At 46.6% G+C, this 19,314-nt stretch overlaps 1 protein-coding gene across 1 annotated transcript in view; it reads right to left on the bottom strand.

Annotated features, from left to right (window-relative positions):
- Tg (thyroglobulin) overlaps positions 1-19,314 on the bottom strand; it is a 184,647-nt gene that overhangs the window by 73,941 nt on the left and 91,392 nt on the right. The window contains exons 33-38 of the mRNA XM_052747930.1: positions 18,110-18,244; positions 16,505-16,669; positions 12,522-12,744; positions 10,768-10,861; positions 9,742-9,901; positions 5,229-5,431 (exon numbers count right to left, since the gene is read on the bottom strand). Coding sequence (XP_052603890.1) covers positions 5,229-5,431; positions 9,742-9,901; positions 10,768-10,861; positions 12,522-12,744; positions 16,505-16,669; positions 18,110-18,244 — 980 coding nt within the window. The remainder of the gene's footprint in view (positions 1-5,228; positions 5,432-9,741; positions 9,902-10,767; positions 10,862-12,521; positions 12,745-16,504; positions 16,670-18,109; positions 18,245-19,314) is intronic.

Here is a 19,314-nt window from a genome sequence, read left to right as displayed (position 1 = left end):
ACAGTTCAGAGGTTTAGTCCATTATCAGCATGGCAGGAAGAATGGTGGCACATAGGTAGACATGGTGCTGGAGAGGAGCTGAGAGTACTACATCTGGATTGGCAGGCAGCAGGAAGAAAGAGTGAGACACTGGGCCTGGCTTGAGCTTCTGAAACCTTAAAGCCCACCTCCAGTGACACAATTTCTCCAATAAGGCCACACCTCCTAATCCTTTCAAATAATACCACTCCCTGTGAGCCTATGGGGGCCATTTTCATTCAAATTACTACAGACAACCAGCTTCTCATCTTACAAAGTGAAAAAAAAAAAAGAAAGAAAGAAAAGAGAGAAGGCTCTGTCCTCTGAGCTGCTTTGATGTTGGGTCTCTGTATTACTCCATCTGAGACTCTGCTCCAACAATACAGAAATAAGCTAGATACTCATTATCCACAGACTATTGGGAAACTTCATAGAAAACTCAATATACCCAGCAGGCAAGAGCTAGGGGTATTTCTGAGTCAGCTTGTTGCTGAACATAGTATTAACCATAATCATGTAGATTTATTCCTAAAATCAATAGATTAAATTCTATGAAATTATACTCAAATTCCCAGGAGAATTATTAGAATAAAACGAACATCAATAAAATCATTCTGAAGTTCATACAGAAACATCTGTTCTCAAGACTAGTCAGGCCAGTTTAGAAGATACCAGCTAGAGGAGAACACTCCCACTATGTGACAGTCATCAACTGCAGGCAACAGTCTGTGAGACCATGTCACCATCCTCTTACCATGCCCTGGGTGTTAGTTGTGTCCTACAAGTCAGAGGCGATGCTTTCTGTCAAGAACCTGGTAAGATAATTAAACTCCTGAAAGAAGTGATGTGCTTAGCCATGATAGAATTAGAATCACACTTGTTGGGAAAATAGCATTGGAAAATCAGACGGGATGCTAGAGAGATGGCTCAGTGGTTAAGAGCACTGGCTGCTCTTCCAGAGATCTGGAATCAATTTCTAGCACTTGCACGTGGCTCACAGTTATCTGAAACTCCAGTTCCAGGGGATAAAACACGTTCTTCTGACTTCTGCAGGCACCAGGCACACTGGTGCACAGAGATACACATAGGCAAAATACCCATATACATAAAATAATAATTAAAAAATTTAGGCAGAATTCCTCAAAGCTGATAACTAGGAATCTTGTTGCTGATGGAAGCTTCCCTCTGCTCTGGGAGATAAGGAAGGTTTGGGACCTCAGGGAAAGAGATTTCCAGTGACATAACACACACTGTCCACTGAGCAGAGATAGAAAGGCCAAGAGGGGTGTGTGATCTTTTGACATTGGCCCATAATGTCAACTACAAAAGCATTGGGTCACCTCCCTAGCTATTCTGGGACACATGTGGCCTATAAGCTTTGAGGTTTTGACATACCAGGCCACTTTCTAGGATCTGTGATGGTCATGGTCACATGGGAATGGAGCAGGGAAAGGTGCAGATTCAGCTGGATTCAGGAGGCTGGAGCTGGCCAGGAAAGCAACAGTCCTGGGTAAATGTTGGAGGCATTGGGGGAAGTTTTCCTACTGTCAAGCACAGAGCTTCTCCTCCCTCCCTGGAAAGCTGGCCTAGAATCCAGCTCTGTGGGATGTGTGGCTGGTTCAAGCTTTCTTCTCCAACCTGGCCCCAGGCAAGTAAGCTGTCCTGGGACTTTTGTGGGTGGAGGTGGCTTCCCTTGGATTGGGAAGGAGTAATAAGGGGCTTAAATTTCTTGAGTGGCCAGGGATTTTGAAGTCTTCTGCCCCATAGCTTCTCACAATGTTGAGCAATAGAATTAAACATACTGATTTTACAGGTAAAAATAGAAGGTGAAGGGTTTTGTCTGAAGATCATAATTCAGGCCTACCTGCCTAGTTTGACCACTTTCTAGTACATCTTTAAATGCAGAGAAAATCCTAGGTTACCAGGGGAGCAGCCTCATAATGTGGGAAAACAGATGATTTAGTTTTAGGTCTTGATCCATCATGAGGTTCCTTCTTTGGTATGTGTTCTTTGGTAAGTCACTGAAATTCTCTAAGAGATAAGATTTCTTATCTCTAGCTAGAAAATAAAATAAAGACCCTGTGCCAGCCAGTGGAAGGAATCTGAGATAAGATAGTGGGGTTTTTTTTGCCAAGTACAGTACACTAAATATAGATTATTAATTATCGCCACAGCGGCTTCTCTTGATGGATGTTTAAACAGTCCCAAACCCAAGATTGGCAGAGAGCTGTTAGATCTTAGTCAAGAATAAACTGGCAGCTCCCACTCCTTGCCCAAACATCTGCTGGTAAAGAACACTTTAAGAGCTGCTAAGGCATTGAAGCAGTTCTGTTTGCTCAGTTCCAAATAAGCTCACACGATCCCAAGGACTTCTGGGAGTGGTTGTAAAAGCTGTTTCCAAATGCATAAAACAGACGGAGGGGTTATTTTTAAATGCGCTGCCATTTGTTTCTGAAATTCCCCAGACAATTTAAACTCCACCAAAAAAAAAAAAAAAAAAAAAAAAAAAAAAGGCTGCCTTCTGGGCCCCATGAAGGCATTTGAGCATCTCTAAGGTCCTGACAAGGCCTGGGTGACACAGGGCACTGGAGGACCCCACTGCCCACAAGATCAACCTCAGGCACGAAAGACCTGAGTTGAAGACCAGGAATTAGAAGGTGTTCGTGCTCCAAGCTCTCTCTTAGGTGGATCCACTTCAAAGGGTCAGCGTGAAGAAAAGTGGAACCAATGGCAAGGAGCATAAGAAAAGTATGGCAGGAAGGAGTAGGCTCACAGGGACCCCTGGGTCCCTGAGAACGCCAGATTATCTGCTCGTTCATTCCAACCACACCGGTGCCCTGAGTTTATTGCATAGCACCTGCTCACTGCAAGGTGTGCTAAGCAGGACAGCAGAGCCTTGGAGCACAAGGCACACCAGCCACTCCTATCCAGAGGCTAGGCATGTAGCAGAGAATGACCTGGAGCTGAAAGCAACCAGACTCCTGGAAATCAGGACACCCGCTGTACAGGAGATGTTTGGGGGGCAGCACATGCCATAGAAAGAGCTTGGTCTGAGCCCAAAAGTCTGGAAGTTCTTTTTAAATGATGAGTGGGCGGGGAAAGAAGAGAGGGGGTGTTCTTTGTGAATGAAACTATCTGCACAGGTATGGAAAGAGTCCAAGGAATGGGAAGTCCTCTGCAGCTCCAAAAGGGAGAGAGAGAGGTAAGCGGCTCTTCTGTCTGTCAGGAACGGTGACAATACCCAAGACTGTCTAGCATCAGTTATGGTCAAGCAGTGACATTCTCCTCCCTCATAATCAAAGGCGTGGACCTCAGAAGGACTGGGTGAAGCTGAAGTATGGTTATCTGGTCTAGAGTTATTAGCAGAGACAGATCTGTGCAGGATTAGGCTTAAAGTTTTAATTTAAATGGTCCTCTATCTTTCCTTGTTCCTGCGTGTGTGAGGGCGTGTGGGTGTGTGTAGGTACACTTGTGTGTGTGAACATGGGAAAGCCAGAGGCAAACCTTGGGTGTCATTCCCTAAGACCTGTTCATTAGTGGTTGGTGTTGTATATTGTGATCATCTGAGATAGGGTATTACACTGGTCTGATCTTGCCAAGTAAGCTAGGCTGGCCAGTGAGGCTCAGGGTTGGAGCTGTGTCCTCCTCCCTGGTGCTGGAAGTACAGGCATACACTACCACATCCAACTTTTCACAGGATCCAGGTTTTTATGGATTTTTTTTAATACAGGTTCTGAAGTTTATTGACTGAGTTATTGCCCCAGCACCTCCACTTTTCCTTCGCTTTGGTTACTGGAGGTCTCCTTACAACTTTTCTACCTGAAATATCCACTTCTTAAATTCTCTCTTCATTTAGTTCTAAGAGAAGCTTTCCAAGATGGGATCTCACACCAGCTTCCTGTCTGCTTTAAAAGCCTTGGATGTACCCCTTGCTCCCAGAAGTACTGCGCACTGTAGCCAAAAGGAAAAGAACGGATGTCTGTTGACAGGTGAATGGATGGATACAAAAGCTGCTCTATGCCCACTATGGAATATTGTTCCCATCTAAAGCCAAAGGATTTTATAAAATGTACCGCGTTCTTGGTAAACCTTGAAGATGGTATGCTACATGAAATACCCAAATCGTGAATGCCCTGTGTTTCCACCAATACGAAGTTCTAGAGTAGACAAAACCAGAGTGAGGCAGAAGACAAACTTCTTGAGGCTTTAGGGATAAGAAAGTACAGGGCTCACATTTAGCAGGTACAGAGCATCTACACGAGATGATAAAAACAGTTCTAGCATCAGATAGCATTAATGGTCATGCAGTAATGGGAATGTCTTTAGTGCCACTGATGAGACTCTTTAAAAATGGCTAGGATCATCAGAGGAGACAAAGAAGAAACTGGATAAATGCACAAGCAGAACCCCTGGGTAGTTTCCATGTATACAGGGAAAGCCCAAGTTATACACCAGTCAAGCAAGGCTGTGCACACTGTCCCCACACCGGCAGTGTCACCAGGACTCTGCCTCTGGTTACTGCTTGCACAGCCTTTAGCCTTTCCCTAAGACATTCCCTCTTCAGGGCCATATCCATTTATACTGTTACCTTCCCTTATCCTTGCCAGAGGATTCTTTTTAAATGTTCCATGGTCCTTTAAAATATCTCTGTGTGTGTATGTGTCCCTCACCCTGCAACCCACAAGCCTCCTGTGAACTGGAATGTGTCTAATTTATCATGACACTCCATCATCTAACACAGTGCTGCTGACCAGTCAAAGGCTCAATTCAAGCAGTAGCTAGTCAGTGGCCAAACAGCTCCTGATGTAGCCAACTAGGTCATTTAGGTCATTTCTTCTTGTCATCATCAACATCATGGAACCATCAACAACAGTGGCAGCCAGCAGCAGCACCACCACCATCATCTCCACTCAGCAGGCATCTCAGGCCGCTAGATAAAGTCCTGAGTAGTGAGTTTCCTCCCTGACCAGGGCTTTTAACCCTAATAAGGATCCAGGGAATAGAGACACTCAGTCATGTAGACTTTTCCACATGAGTAGAAAGAACTAAGGAAGTCATTTAGCTCCCTGGACCACATATACCTGGTGTGACAGCCAGAACGGGATCCACGACAGGATGAGGGATAAGAGGATACCAATAATTGCAGCCAGCTAGTCTCCAAAGTCAGGGAGATCATTGAGGGAGTACTGAAAGCAGGCCATACCACTCACCATAAGCAGAGCCCTCCTGAAGAGCTGGAGCCTGGTAGTCCTGGTGGTGAGAAGGTGGATGCTGGCCACATCAGCCCCACCACGATCTGATGCTAGTGTCACACGCTGAGGATCTCCACCAAATGCTCCAATGTGGGTCTGCACCCAGGTCAGAGCTGCCACCTGGTCCAGCAGCCCCCAGTTGCCAGCCACTTCGTCAGAGCCTACAAAAAGAGGAAAGTCATTAGCCTGTGTGTGCTGACAGCTTTGGATTTTACAGTAACTGTGCTATGTCAGACACAAGGCTCTCCGAGGGGCTTGTCTGCCCAGGCCAGTACTGTAAGCTACAGACACAGGTGAGGACACTGAGCAGAACCTGGGCATAATCTGGGTTGTCTTTGAACTTTGGGCTTGACTAGCCAGGAGAGTGGAAACACCTTTCCTCTTTGAGCCCCGGCTTTCTCATCTGTCAGTGGACAGGGCAATGTGAAGGACTGGGATTCAGAGCAGAGGCCAGGCATGTTCATTTCCAGCCCAGGGAAGGAGGTGATTCCCACCCAAGGACTCAGACCCTACTGCAGTACATCTGTCAAACAGTGGCTAACCCAGGCCAGGCAAAGGAGACCAGTCTCCTTATGGCCTAATCTATGGCTTTAGAGGTGTGCCACTGAACCTACATCTCTTTCTTATATCATAGAATTTAGCAATTATTTATTGAAGATGTAGCACCATACTAAATGTTTTGCACACATACATACAAAATAACAAAAAAAGTATACATCTCATTAGCTCTTTTGAGACACTACACTGCTCTTTGGTTGCCATAATAGAGTCTCCCTGTTGGTCTATTCCACATCTAAAGTTCACATAAGTCTCGTCTTTTCTGACTCTGTCCTTAGAGACTGTGAGGCTTCACACTGCTAACATAGCATCCTCTAGAATCACCTACTACAGGAGTCTCTGGGCATGTCTGTGAGCAAGTGTCTAGGCTGGCTTAACAGAGGTTGGAGGAGCAACCCTGGATGTGGGAGGCACCAGTCCATGGACTGGGATCCTGAACTGAGAGGAGAAAATGAACTGAGTACCAGCACTCTCCCCTCTCTGTGTCCCAAGGGCAGGTGCAATGTAATCAGCAACCTCAAGCTCTTGCCAGCATGATGGACCACGCTTTCAAAATGTGAGCCAAAGGAGACTCTTGATCCCTTAAGGGGCTTCTATCGGCTATTTTATCACTGCAACAAGAAAAGTAAAGAATACAGACACTGTGACACCTGTTGCCATCTGCATACAGATCTAGCCACAGCCTACATCTCTCTGGAGCTCCCCTCCCAGACCTTCATGAGACATCACAGCTCTAGCTATGAATGAGGGGATTCCATACAGAACAGGAACGTATCCAAAAGACCCCATATTCCCAAATAGACCAAGCTAGGAAAATCTTACATGCTGATTGCCTGACCCAATATTTGCAAAGCTGAAGAGAACACCAGCTCAGAGCCCATGAATAATATAAACTACTCTTCCAGCTGTGGAGCTTTTCAAGTTCTCTTCAAACGCTTTCCATGTTCTGGGCCTGGTAAAGCTATTGGCAAACCCTGTCCTCACTGTGGCCTTTTCTGGATTGCTCCTGAGTTCCATTTGTCAAGATCAATGTGTTTGTTTCCTCTGGGAGTCCAGGAGAACAGGGTGCTGAGTGAGTCAGGACAATGGCTGTGAGTCTAGGGAGAGCTATCCATAGCCCGCATTGGCAGGAACAAGGCAGGAGGAGTGTTCCTGATGCTCACTGCCCATGTGTCAATTTCTCACCACATGATGAGGGGTAACATAGACGTTCTGAGTTCTTTAGACTCCTGGGAAGTAAGAACTGGCATTGTTTAATCAGACCTTCATCAAACAAGGACAAATTTGGCTTCCTCTGGTGCCAGTACCATGTCAGGATTTGTTGAAGGCAGAAAGTAACTACTCCTGGGGCACAGTTCTCAATGTATATACTCTCCTGTGCACACAATTCCTATTGCACATATCTTCCAATGTAACTCTGAAGTGTAACTCTCTCCAGATGCTGATAGTAGTTTAGGTTTATTTGTTTTTGTTTTTGTTTTTGTTTTTTTTTTAAATAAAATGATCAGGTAGCATTGATGTAAGTCAGAAAGGAGAAGAATGGGTATTCTGGAAGTTTCTATAACCTTCCCTCAGATACCTACACCAGAGGTAAAAATGAGTTTACCTCTCCAGAAGGGTATGAATTCTCCTTGAAATCCTAATTCCCCATGCCCCTCAGGACAGAGGACATATGGAAAGTCACTCTGCTGTCTAGAGAAGCCTTAAGCTTAAGTTAGCTGTGTCTGGAAAGAGCTCTCTGGGATCAGCTTCAGTCAGCTAAGCCCCGAATGTCCCTTAAGTTCCAGAGAACCAGCTTTGTGTTTGAATAGAGGACAGAAAACCCAACAGAAATCTTCCTCTCCTAAAAAGAAAGTTCACGAGTGAATAATCATTTACACCATGGCAAAAATTGTACAACTCCATACTCTATACTGCATTCACTCTCCTCGCCACCCAGCCTCAGTCAGGGGATGGAGACTGAAGAAGATTCCATTCATATCCGTGGCTTTCAGCTGAGCCTGTCGCTCCAAAAGAACCTTACAGCTACCATCTCCTCAACCTCAAGATGCTCTACACTAACTGCTGCCTGCTCTACAGACTGGCCTGGTGCCTCTGCTGTGGCATTTAAGTCCTTATACCACGTGGTCTCCCTAGTTTTCCCCCACCCACCCACATTCTTTCTGGCCCTCCTGGCTTCTACCTGTCTGTCCACTCTTAACACATCCCAGGACTTGGAGGAGATCCTTGGAAATCAGCGATGAGGCTCAGCCCCTATACTCATGGGCTTTTAAAACCTCTTGAACGCACCATCTTACCCCTTCCAGGAGCCTTGAAAGTAGAGCAAAACCATTCCTGTTTTAGAGAGGAGGGATCTAACACACTGGGAGAAAGGGAGGGTTCGTCTAAGGTCAAACCGTCAATGAGAGCCAGTACTGGCCTTAGTTCTTCAGATCCCAAGGCCCTACCTTCTCCATTAGTGACCAACCTGCCCCTTTCACAGGGGTATATGTATGTAGATAAGGGTAGAGAGAGGGTGTTTGTGCTGGGCCAGGACTCTATTCTGCCTAAGTGGTTTAGTGAGTGGTATGACTAGGAGTACAGATTCACAGTGAGACTGGAAATAAAGGAGGAGGGAGTCACTCTATTCACACAGTCTTTGTACCAAGTCCAATGGCCTCTATGTGGTAGATCTGAGAGCTAGCAATGGAAAGAGTATCCATAGTTCACTGCAGCAGTTCTGTTTCCTGACCAAGTCTCTAACCTCTTTGGTCCCCAATCTTCCTTCTAAGCATACACATGTGTGGTGGTATTGTGTTCCTCAAAATATTGTGTACCCTAATAAACTTATCTGGGGTCAGAGACAGAACAGCCACTAGATACAAAGGCTAGAAAATGGTGGCACTCACACCTTTAATCCTAGCATTCAAGCGGCAGAAATCCATGTGTTCAAGGATACAGCTAAGCATGGTGACACATGCCTTTAATCCCAGGAAGTAAGCCTTTAATCCCAGGAAGTGGTGGTAGAAAGCAGAAAGGTATATGAGGACCAGAAACTAGCAGCATTTGGCTGGTTAAGCTTTTAGGTTTTGAGCAGCACAGTTCAAATGAGAGCCATTCGGATATGAGGACACAGAGGCTTCCAGTCTAAGGAAAAAAGATCAACTGAGAAGTTGGCCAGGTGAGGTTAGCTATGGCTTGTTCTGTATCTCTGATCTTCCAGTATTCACCCCAATAACTGGCCTTGGGTTTGATTTTATTAATAAGAACTTTTAAGATTCCTGATACACACATGCATGTACATATATTTGAATGCACACACTCGGAACACATTAGATCACATCACATGATGAAGCTTGAGATGTAATGAGACAGTCTCAGACATAGTGTAAGTTTTCAACAAATGGTAGCTATTGTTCCTTTCAAAGAGCTGGGGAGGGGGCAGCATCCCTGGAAGATCTCATAAATGTGTCTAGCTGGGCTATAGGAAGGGCAGGAGCCAAGAGGTTCCGAGGCTTGGAGAAAATGGCGATGAGTTTGTGCAGGGAGCAGCTTCAACTCAGAGGTGAGCGACCCAATTGCTCCAGTCTAGATCCAGAAGGTCCCTAAATGCCTGTGTTCTAAAGGCTTAGCTCTGAAATGGTGCTACTGGTAGACCCTTTTCACTCTCTCAAAGGAGATTGTAGCTTCCTAGCCCTATATCGCTCTCTATTGCTGCCTGGCCATGAGGAGCATAGCTGTGCTTGGACACTCCAGCTGTCATGCTGGGTTAGCTCAGCATAAACTCAAGCAACAGGGGCAGTCCACCAAAACTAGACTAGAACCTCCCAAACAGAGAGCCCAAATGAGTACTTCCTCTTTTAGGCAAACTGTCTCCGGTATCTCTTACAGTGATGGAAGGCTGATGGACCTGTCCATCACACCAGCAGCGCACCTGAACTCAGGAAGCCGAAGACCCCCACTCTGTAATTGGCAGTGACTACGATGAAGTTGCCAACTGCAGCCAGGATGGAGCCGTCAATGGTCAGCTGTCCTCCACTGCCCTCCATCTCCATGGTATTGTGGAAGAACACCAGAACCGATGCGTTGGAGACCTGAGGAGGTTGGAGAGAGGGAAGAGGTTGAAGCTGAGCTCGTGTGAGATGCCGCTGTCATTCATAAAGTCAGACTCAGCCCTCTGGCCAGCTCTGCCTTGGCACACACTTAACCTTATCCAATGGGCTGAATTTTATCCTCCAAATTCATACACTGACACCTTAGCTCAGAAACTGATCATACTTGGAGACCTGATTGTGGTCCACTATGTGAACTCTGATCCCATAAGAACAGTGTCCTTTTAAGGAGAAGGAATTTGTGCGTAGGCATACACAAGGGAAAGACTATGAAAGACCCTGGTAGAAGGTGCCAAGGGCAAGCCAAGAAGATAAGCAATGGAGGAAATTATCCTTTTGATCCTGGACTTGTGAGAAGAGAAAGTATGTGTGGCTCAAGCTGCCTAACCATGGGAGTCGGTGATGTCAGTTCCTGTGCCTCACTTCATAGGTAGGAAAATGGAGGCTCCCAGAGGTAAGGCTGCTGTGCTAATGTTTCAAAGTGATTAGAGGTAGGACCAATGCTCACTACACACTTGGAGCTCTACTTCCTTCCCACACCCTTTTTCCTCTCGTGGTCTGTGTTCTCCAGTCACTCAGCCTCAAGACAACAGTGGCTTCTTAAGCAGATACGGGAAGAATTGTGTTCAAGGTCATAGCCTAACACTTCATGTTCACGCATCTCACACAGGAGCCTGTCTGGAAAGCTCTGAGCCCCTTACTCACTTTCAGCTCTCATAAAGGGAGCCCAGTGCCTCTAAGCATAATGCTGTAGGAGCACATGTTCCATTGAGCCCAGGGAAGGTGGGAAACAGGATTGCTATAGGGAGTTATTCATCAGACAATACAGCGAGTGCTCCTAAACTCACCAGGTCTTCGGGGACAAACACATTGAGATACAAGCAGTCTTCACTGATTTGGGGAGGCGTTGGGGTACGGGCACCTGGCTGCCAGCAGCTGGCCCTGAAGAAAGAAGGCATGGGATTTTCAGAGACACATCAAAGGGACCTGCCCTCTCCCCCTCTCCTCCATACCCACCACTCATGGAGGAAGCTCCGGGTCATAGGTATGATCAGAGAATAGAAGGAGTAGCATCATGTCTAGGACCTTCTCTGGCCATTGGACTGTGGGAAAACTTGCCGCCCAGAGGTAAACATGCTACCTAGAGACCAAGCCCGGAGAAGGAGACGGGAGCTGGCAGGGCCTCGGCCTTTCCTTGCTGCGTTGCAAGGACTCTGCCCTGAGAAGAGGTGTCAGACCCACCTTCTGCATCAGGGAAGAGGATTGGGTGTCAGTTTGAGTGTCCCCTTGTAGAAGAGCTCATCTGGGACCCCTCCTAATGGCCACACAAGGATCATCTACCCAAGGCTATTTGGACTCATCTTCTAAGAGTTACCAATCATGGCACGACTGAACTCTGTAGCCACTGTCTACCCAAGATCTGAGTGGTCACCTACCTCTTCTGTCCCTTGGATACATCCTAGTACAGAAAGGCTCTCTAATTAGTGTGTCTGGGTTTGGAGTTTCCTAATGATGAAACCAACTCAACTCCACTCTGTTGCACTTTCCTTTGCCACTCTATTAGGGTGGTCCTTGTTGTCTTTCCCACAGGGCTTCAGGAGCCCCTCGCTCATCCTCTACTTCTGGGGATTGGCACTTGCTCAGCAGGCAGAGAGTGGCCACAGTGGGCATGGAGGACAGTGCTCCTGAGGACAGAGTCACAGGACTCAAGGAAGAATTGCAAGTGGCAGAGGTACCTAATGCCTACTCCCCACAGGGCTAAGTGACTTCTCTCACAAAATATTCCAGTGGAGTTCATCATGTGTCAGCGTTTAACATGACAGGTTTGATGAGGGGGAAATGATGGGGTCTGAGTGATAAGCTCAGAAAAGACAGGGACGGAGAAACAGAACTCCTTATATTGTGCTAGTTGAGGAGGGTTTTTCTTTTCATTGGCTCATTCATCTTTCCTACCATGTTGCATGTTCAGTCCCACTAAGTTAGATGTCTGGCCAGGCATGGCAACACACATGTAGTCCCAAGCACTCAGGAAGGCTGAGGTTGGAGGATCTCAAGTTCCAGGCCAGCCTAGAACGACATAGTGAGGCCCTATCTCAGAAAGACAGAATGAAAAAAAAAGGAGGATGGGAAGGAGGAAAGAAGGTGAAGAAAACAAAAGAAAAAGAGAGAAGGCACCTTTACAAAGCCAGACGTTGCTGACTTTGACAACTACAAATGTCATGTGTGTGCGTGATGCACACGGCCACCTCAGGCCTGACCCCCTATGAACCTCCTAGAGATTCTTCTACAGCCTTATGTTCCTGGACACAGATGCCCAAGGAGAGCTTGAAAGAGTCATGCTGCTAAGTGCAGTACCTCCTTGGCCTGGGTTCCAGAATCACTGCCTAGAGCAGAACACACAGGCCTTCCACCAGCTGCCTAGCTGTGAGAAAGCAGCACCGACCCATCACAGCTGGCTACCTGTGTCAGCCAGCCCTGGTGTTATTAATGGAATGCAATCACATACTCCGCTCTAACCAGAACACCTGGCTCTGCCATGACAGTTTAGACCGGGATAGACATTCTTTGGGCACTCACCACAGTGGTGCCACTTGTTCCATACCTTGGCTTGGTGGCATCCCAGGAGTCTGTCCAATTCAAGAGCTCTGGTGGCCTGAAGCGGTTGTCTGCCACGGGTGGGGCTGCATAGGGAACTCCAAGGAACTGGTAGACCTGCTTCCAAGAAGTGCCCACCTTGACGACCTGAGAGCCACCCTGAAGCTGGCCGAAGGGGTCAATGCGTACAGAGGGTGTGGATGCTTCATCGGAGCGGAGCAGAGAGATTCCTGGTGGGGAGGCAAGGGCAGAGAGGCAGACAAGGACAATGAGAATCGGCATTCCAGCTGGCTTCCAGCAAGAAAACGAACATCACTGCAGTTTGAGGGAGCTTGAAAAACGTCAGGGATTCATTTACATCCACATTTAAGAATTAGCCAAGGTTAGCTTTCAATGTCAACAACACCAACTGTGAATAGTAATAGTAGAAGCTGTTGCATGCAGCATAAAGTAGGTGTAAGGGCACATGGACGCCTGTTCATGAACTGTCTCCCGCATTTTTCCAATGCTCCTGAAGTGTATGTGTTAACTCAGGCCCACACCACTCATCACACACCCAGGAGCCTAGAAAAGGAACACTTGGGCCTACAGTGAGAGATGATTCATCAACTGGGTGTCTGGAGTAGGACCTGTTACCCATCACTTCTAGTCTCTTAGTCCAGAGTTAGAATGTCTTGATCATTCATACTGAGAGCTGGATAAAGGCATTGCTCCAGTCAGCTCAGCACAGATTTGGGACAAGTGAGTGTGCCCTCCATGTAGTTTACTTTCTAGAACACTTTCCTTGTAACTAAATGGTTTACAGTGGAGACAAGCTGTGATGGGCGATGCTGAATTCAGAGCTGTCCCTTCCTCCCTTGCTCAACCATGTTGTTCACACACATCAAGCCTGGTCAGGGCTCCCCCTTCCTATTGGCTCATTACCCCAGCCTTCCTCTGCCAGGCCTTCCCAGCTGGGGTTCATGTCGCAAGTCTTGATTCATAAGGTCATAGCTGGTGCTGCTTAGGCCTGCTCATCAGTACACTAGAGGTCCTCCAAAGCCCTGCCACCACACTAATCAGTTCACTGTTGGCCATTGGGGGCTACCTGATCTTATTTCCTCTCCTGCACCTCTTCTCCCTCATTTGTTGATTCAGTAAACTTTAATGGGACCCAGGCTCATGCCATGGGGTCTTGAGGTAGTTCCTCATAAGACTTAGGCCTTGCACAAAGAAAACTATAAATGCCAGCAAAGAAAGGTGTGTGTGTGTGTGTGTGTGTGTGTGTGTGTGTGTGTGTGTGTGTTGTGTGAAATCTTTTATTGTCCTAAGGTAGGTTTTTCTCTGCTCTGAGCTGGCAGAAAACAAAGTCATTCTGCATGGCTCCTTCCATAAAAATGTGTCTGTCACCGAGAGGCCAAACAGGAGTGCTAGAGAGAAGGGTGGTAGGCAGAAGCTAGCCACTCCCTAAGAACCATTGCTATATGCAGTGATTCTTGACTGGAAGTGTTTTTTTTTTTAACCTGAGGCGATATTGATCATGCCTGGGGACATTTTGAGTTGTCACTAGGTTGTGGAGGGTTGTGACTAGTATCTGCCTGGAGATTGTAAACATCATATGGTAGATAAAACAAGACTCTCCTCTCAACAAAAAATTCTGTAGCAGATATGTCAGAGGGTTATGAGGCTAAAAAACCTGCTGTGATGTCTGTTGGTAACCCGGCCACAAGCTCGGAAGGGTGAGGCAGAACCCACAATGCTTTGGGAGCACATCTGCTCCTCACATGATGGAACAGATGCATTTTGGCCAAAGGTTCTGGTGTGTCCGACCATCAAGTTCCCTCATGTTAAACAGGAATGGTAGTGATTCTGCAACGCTATGGTACCAATAATAAGTGGCAACAGAGAATATATTTCCAGCCCGGTGCTTGGCCAATGGAAGGAACTCTACATGTGGGTAGACAGATTAGTGGAAGTAAAGACAGACAGATAGATGGAAGGAGAGCTGCGGGAATGGAGGAAGGATGGAAGATGGATGGGTGGCTAAGTGAGTTGAAGGAATAATGAAAGGATAAAGAGGGGATAGAGGGAGGAGAAGACAGAGGGATGGAGGATGAATGGATGGAGGATAGGCAGACAGATGAATGGGCAAATGGGTGGAAATAAGGAAGACATTTAGGAAAAGATGAAGAGAGAATGGGGGACAGTGAGGGAGCAGAAGAGGGATAGAGAGGGAAACAAAGGTGTCTTCATTAGGAAACTCCTGGAGTATGAGTTAGAGCCCCAGATGGAAGCAGGATGGAAAGGGGCAGTTGTTTTCTAGTAGGACATAGAGCACAAATCATGACTGAAGTGATTCCCAACAACAGTGAATCAAGGGTCCTAGGCATCTATGATTGTGGCTGCTAAGATGGCCGGAATTTCTTCTGCCTTTTGGGAAGCAGTTGTATGCTCTTAGCTGGACCTTTCCTAAATAAGGCATGAGCAAGAGTGAAAACACAGTCTGTAGATCCCAGTCCAGTTTCAAGCCTGCTGTATGGTGCTGCCTGCTCAGGCCATGTGCATGCTCAAACCTAGGGAACATGCCAGATGGGCAGCTTTACCTTTGAACCCCTGCAGACATAGTGGGTTCTTCCCAAAGAGCGTGCATTTAATCATGCAACTGCCTTGGCTAGCAGTCTGTGATTTGCAGGTGTAGATGTGCACACTCTTCCTTAGTGCACGGCTAGCCACTGAACTTCAGTCTTGAAGTACCAGAGAGGCACGTAACTTGTTTCTTAAAACCCAACCTCGATATTAAGGCATTTCTCAGCAGAACTCCCACATCGATTAGCTGCACTCTTGGTGGAATATGCTGTTAAAAATCTACCAAGATCAACTCAATAATATAAATGTTCAGATAGAAGATAAGATCAAAGGCCCAGGAGCTTGCCAGAACTGGGAGACACTCGTAGGCTGAAGGTTGAAGAGGCAGGAGGAGGAAATCCCTGGTATGCAGAGTAGACTTAAGGAATGACTGAGGGTAGGAACATCCAAGTTATTCCTGACTTTGTCAATAAAGTTTTATAGGACACAGTCAGGTCCACTGCTTTGTATATGTATACTACTGCTTTTATCCTACAATGGCAGGTGAGTATCTATAATAATGATATATAGCTATGAAGCCTATTATATTGTTTCATCTGATCCTTTCTAGAGAAAAGGTGTAACCCTGCTTCAGGAGACAGGATGGCAGGTACAGTCAACCCCTCAACAACCATTCATTTTCCCAGTAAGTGTGTTTAGTAGGGCAGGGCTTCCCCACAGTCTCTGGCTCATGTTTCCTGGCTCACCGCTCTTTACTGGCTTCCTCCATGATAGATTTATATGGATTTCTCCCCTTGACTGTGTCATGAGTGCCTAGCATTCATTGTAAATGATCTTCAAATAATTTATTTATATGTAGTGCTGGGGGTAGAACCCAGGGCTGTGTGCATGCTAGGCAAGTACCCTACTACTAAGCTATAGCTCTAGTCCTGAATGACTTTAAACTCAACTGAGTTGAGAAGAGTTCCGTCTGAGCATTCATGACCTTAGGTGGCATGAATCTGAGGTGGAGGGTGGCACTGGGAGACAGATATGCCTCTAGGTTCTCCCTTCTGCCATCACTCAACTTCTCTGTGCCACAGAGTGCCAATCTCCAACATGAGGAGAAGGTGCCAGGCATGCAGGCAAAATAAGGCATGGACAAGAGCTTTCTAAACCACACATTAACAAAACACATTTAATTTTTATCTTATGGATTTCAAAGGCCCAGATAGTTTCTGTGATTCAAAGAATAAATGTGGTACGGAAGTGGGAATTTCTCCAACTTCCCCTATTGCACCCAGGAGAATGTTTCCTAGTCAGTGACCTTGGGCCAAGTCTCCCTTAAGAGTTTCAAAGCCACTGCCATTCTAGTCACCAAGCAAATATCCTTCTCAGCCATACCCAGCCCTCAAACCATGGCTTCAGAGGCCCAATCCAACTTACCAGACTTCCGGTAGATGTAAGCCGCTTCTTCACGGAGCAGAAGCCAGCAGGTCTGGCTCTGTAGGCTGTGTATACAGCTCTGTATATCAGGGTAGAACACACACCTCACAAACCCAGGCTGGATCTGCAGGGTGGTGACAAGGCAGGCCTGGTGACGGGAACATTCTGTAGAAGAGAAGAGAGAGAGGGGGGCCTGGACTCAGAGGTATTATCTCATGCATGCAACCATGTATTGCTACATGCATGCATGCATTCATATAATCATGCACCAATCTATTCATGCACTGCACCATCCATATACCTTACCATACATGCATCTAATCACCCATCCTATCTATTCACCTACAAAGTCAGTCATCATCCATCTATCTTTCTGTCAAATCATACATTCACCAATGCATGTGTCCAACCTTCCATCTATCTATCTACTTATATATTCATTATAGAAAAACTTATTCATAAATTCTGTGCACTGGGGCTGAGAATAAAGCAGTGGTGGTGGGAACCTAACCCTCCATCATGGTATTTTACACAAAATGGTCATGCTTTTTTATTGCTTAATTGTCTCATAAATGTGCTCTTTTCATCCCCTTGCTTAAAGATATTTCCACAACTTTCCATAGGCTTCATATGCAACACAACTCTCTGTGTTCCATCTCCTGGCATCCTCTTCAGATCTGTTACCTTTCACCTCCTCTAATTCTTCCTTAACCTGCGACATGCTAACCATGTTCCATCTTGAACTATGGCTTTTCCTGTACAAGCCGTGTACTGTCCAGTACAATTTAACCAACTTCACGACATTCAGTGCTAAGAATAGCTCTGAAGATGGGGCAGCTTCACTGGACTCTCTGAGCTGTGTCTTGTGCCCTTTGTTGAATTCAGAGCCCAGTTTCTGCATGATGCTGTCCAGGGCTGTGTAGTACACAACTTGCCATCTGCACGTGGTCATATAGTCTTCATGATAAACATCCAGTCATGTGGAGAAGGTGATACCCAGCATTTGTATATCTTGAATGGGTTCAGGATACCAGGGTGCAAATGACACCTGAACTCAGCCCACTCTTAGAAAGGGAAAAAAAAAACCTTTGTGGAACATTAGAATTGTGTGGTCACCTAGTTAGTATTTTAATATCACCAGTGCCTAGAAACTCTGAAGAAAGGTGCATCTGGAGATAATTGTGCCAATTAGAACACTCTTCAAATTGCTTTGAAAGTATCTCTTACAATTTAGTGTTTACTCATAGATCTTGGCTTAGTCCCAGGGGCCTTTCCAAGGTACACACACTTCCTCACCATGGCAGCCCACCTGCTTTCTATGGGCACCCTCCTGGCTCCACATACCTCTTTTTTCTCACCCTCACAACAATCCCACTTCTGCCTGCTGATCTTCCTCTGTACTGGCTTGAGGCCCTCACTGACTGTCTGCTGTTGCAAACTCTGACTGCAGACTGCCTAGCAAGGAGTGGGAAGACCCTCACGTGTTCCCTTCTTTGCCAGCTGTTTACTGTCAGGTGTCCCCAGGCCACCTTGGAATCTCTCCTTGGTCGGTGTCCAGTGCAGTACTTTGAGGCTCTGCCATACCCTCTCTGGGGATTCCCTTACCCTGCAAGCAGAAGTCCTGGGCCACCGAGAAGTTACTGGTGGCTGCAGCGCTGACCTGGGCAACATCGAAATGCTTGATGGATGGATCTACAATCACTGAAGAGAGGGGCAGAGTCTGCCAGGAGTCCAGATCAACTAGGAAACAAAAGTGGAGACAATCACACGTGGTTATCACCAGGTACAGAATAAAGACAACAGAGACTACCCCAAAAGCTACCACAGTGGCCTCTGGGAGGTTTCCATTGTGTGACCCTATGCCTTTGTCTTTTCTGTTGTGTGATGTTATGCCTTTGTTTTTATCTCTACTCTATAACTACGTAAGTAGGACAAGCTCTGGGCTCAAGTCTAGGGGTTCAAAGTCTGAAAATTCGACAAGCAAATGAAGTCCTGTCTGTGTCTATAAATTAAGACAGAAGAGGAGGAGGGAAGTGGAGACAGGAAAACAGTGACGTGGTGACACAGTAGAGGTCAGAGCACCACAGAGATAGCCATAGGGATGGAGTGCCAGGCGCTCCATAGACATTTCACCTATTCATCTTCCTATGCCTGTTGCTCTCTGTAGGGGCACCATGATGGACTATCTAGGTCCCTGTAGAAATGAAGCTGCATGGCCACTTGGTATCTGGTGTCCCAACTAAGTCATTCTTTACCATTGACCCTCATCTAAAGGAGCTGACTCTTTCTCCAGGGACAGCTTGTATCTAGACGCTAACCCATGTAGACAGACTGTGGTCTGCGCTGATCTCAAACATAGGTGACCCAGCTGGTGCTCTCAGAGAGATGGGCTGGGCCATGAGCATCCTTTTCCCAGTCCTGAGAAGTCCTGCTCCTTCTCCCTGTGGTCCTGACCCCTAAAGTACTCCATGTGCAAACACGGCCAGTCACACTCTGTGTTTAAGGATCACCTCATGCAAGTGTCCATCTCACAGTCTGTTTCCTGGAAGACACAGTCATGGCATCCGTTTTTAAACATAAAGAAAATGAGGCTTCAGGGATAATGACATGGCTTGCCAGCATGTGGAGACCCCTTTCTTCACAGCTACAGAGCCTATGTCTGACCATGGTTGTCTCTCAATGCCCCCAAGTTCTGCACACGGTATGTGGTACAAGGAACAGGGACAAAGAACTAACCGCCACACAGAAGGCTTGGGTGTGGATAGACAGGTCAGTTAGAGTCTGTCTCATGGGCACCAAGATCGTGAGTA

The sequence above is a fragment of the Peromyscus californicus genome, unplaced genomic scaffold, assembly GCF_007827085.1.
Source record: "Peromyscus californicus insignis strain IS unplaced genomic scaffold, ASM782708v3 Scaffold_20__1_contigs__length_68692818, whole genome shotgun sequence".
In the NCBI taxonomy this organism is placed as follows: domain Eukaryota; kingdom Metazoa; phylum Chordata; class Mammalia; order Rodentia; family Cricetidae; genus Peromyscus; species Peromyscus californicus.
Note: the sequence above shows the minus strand (reverse complement) of the source record. Positions and strands in the feature narration are given on the sequence as shown.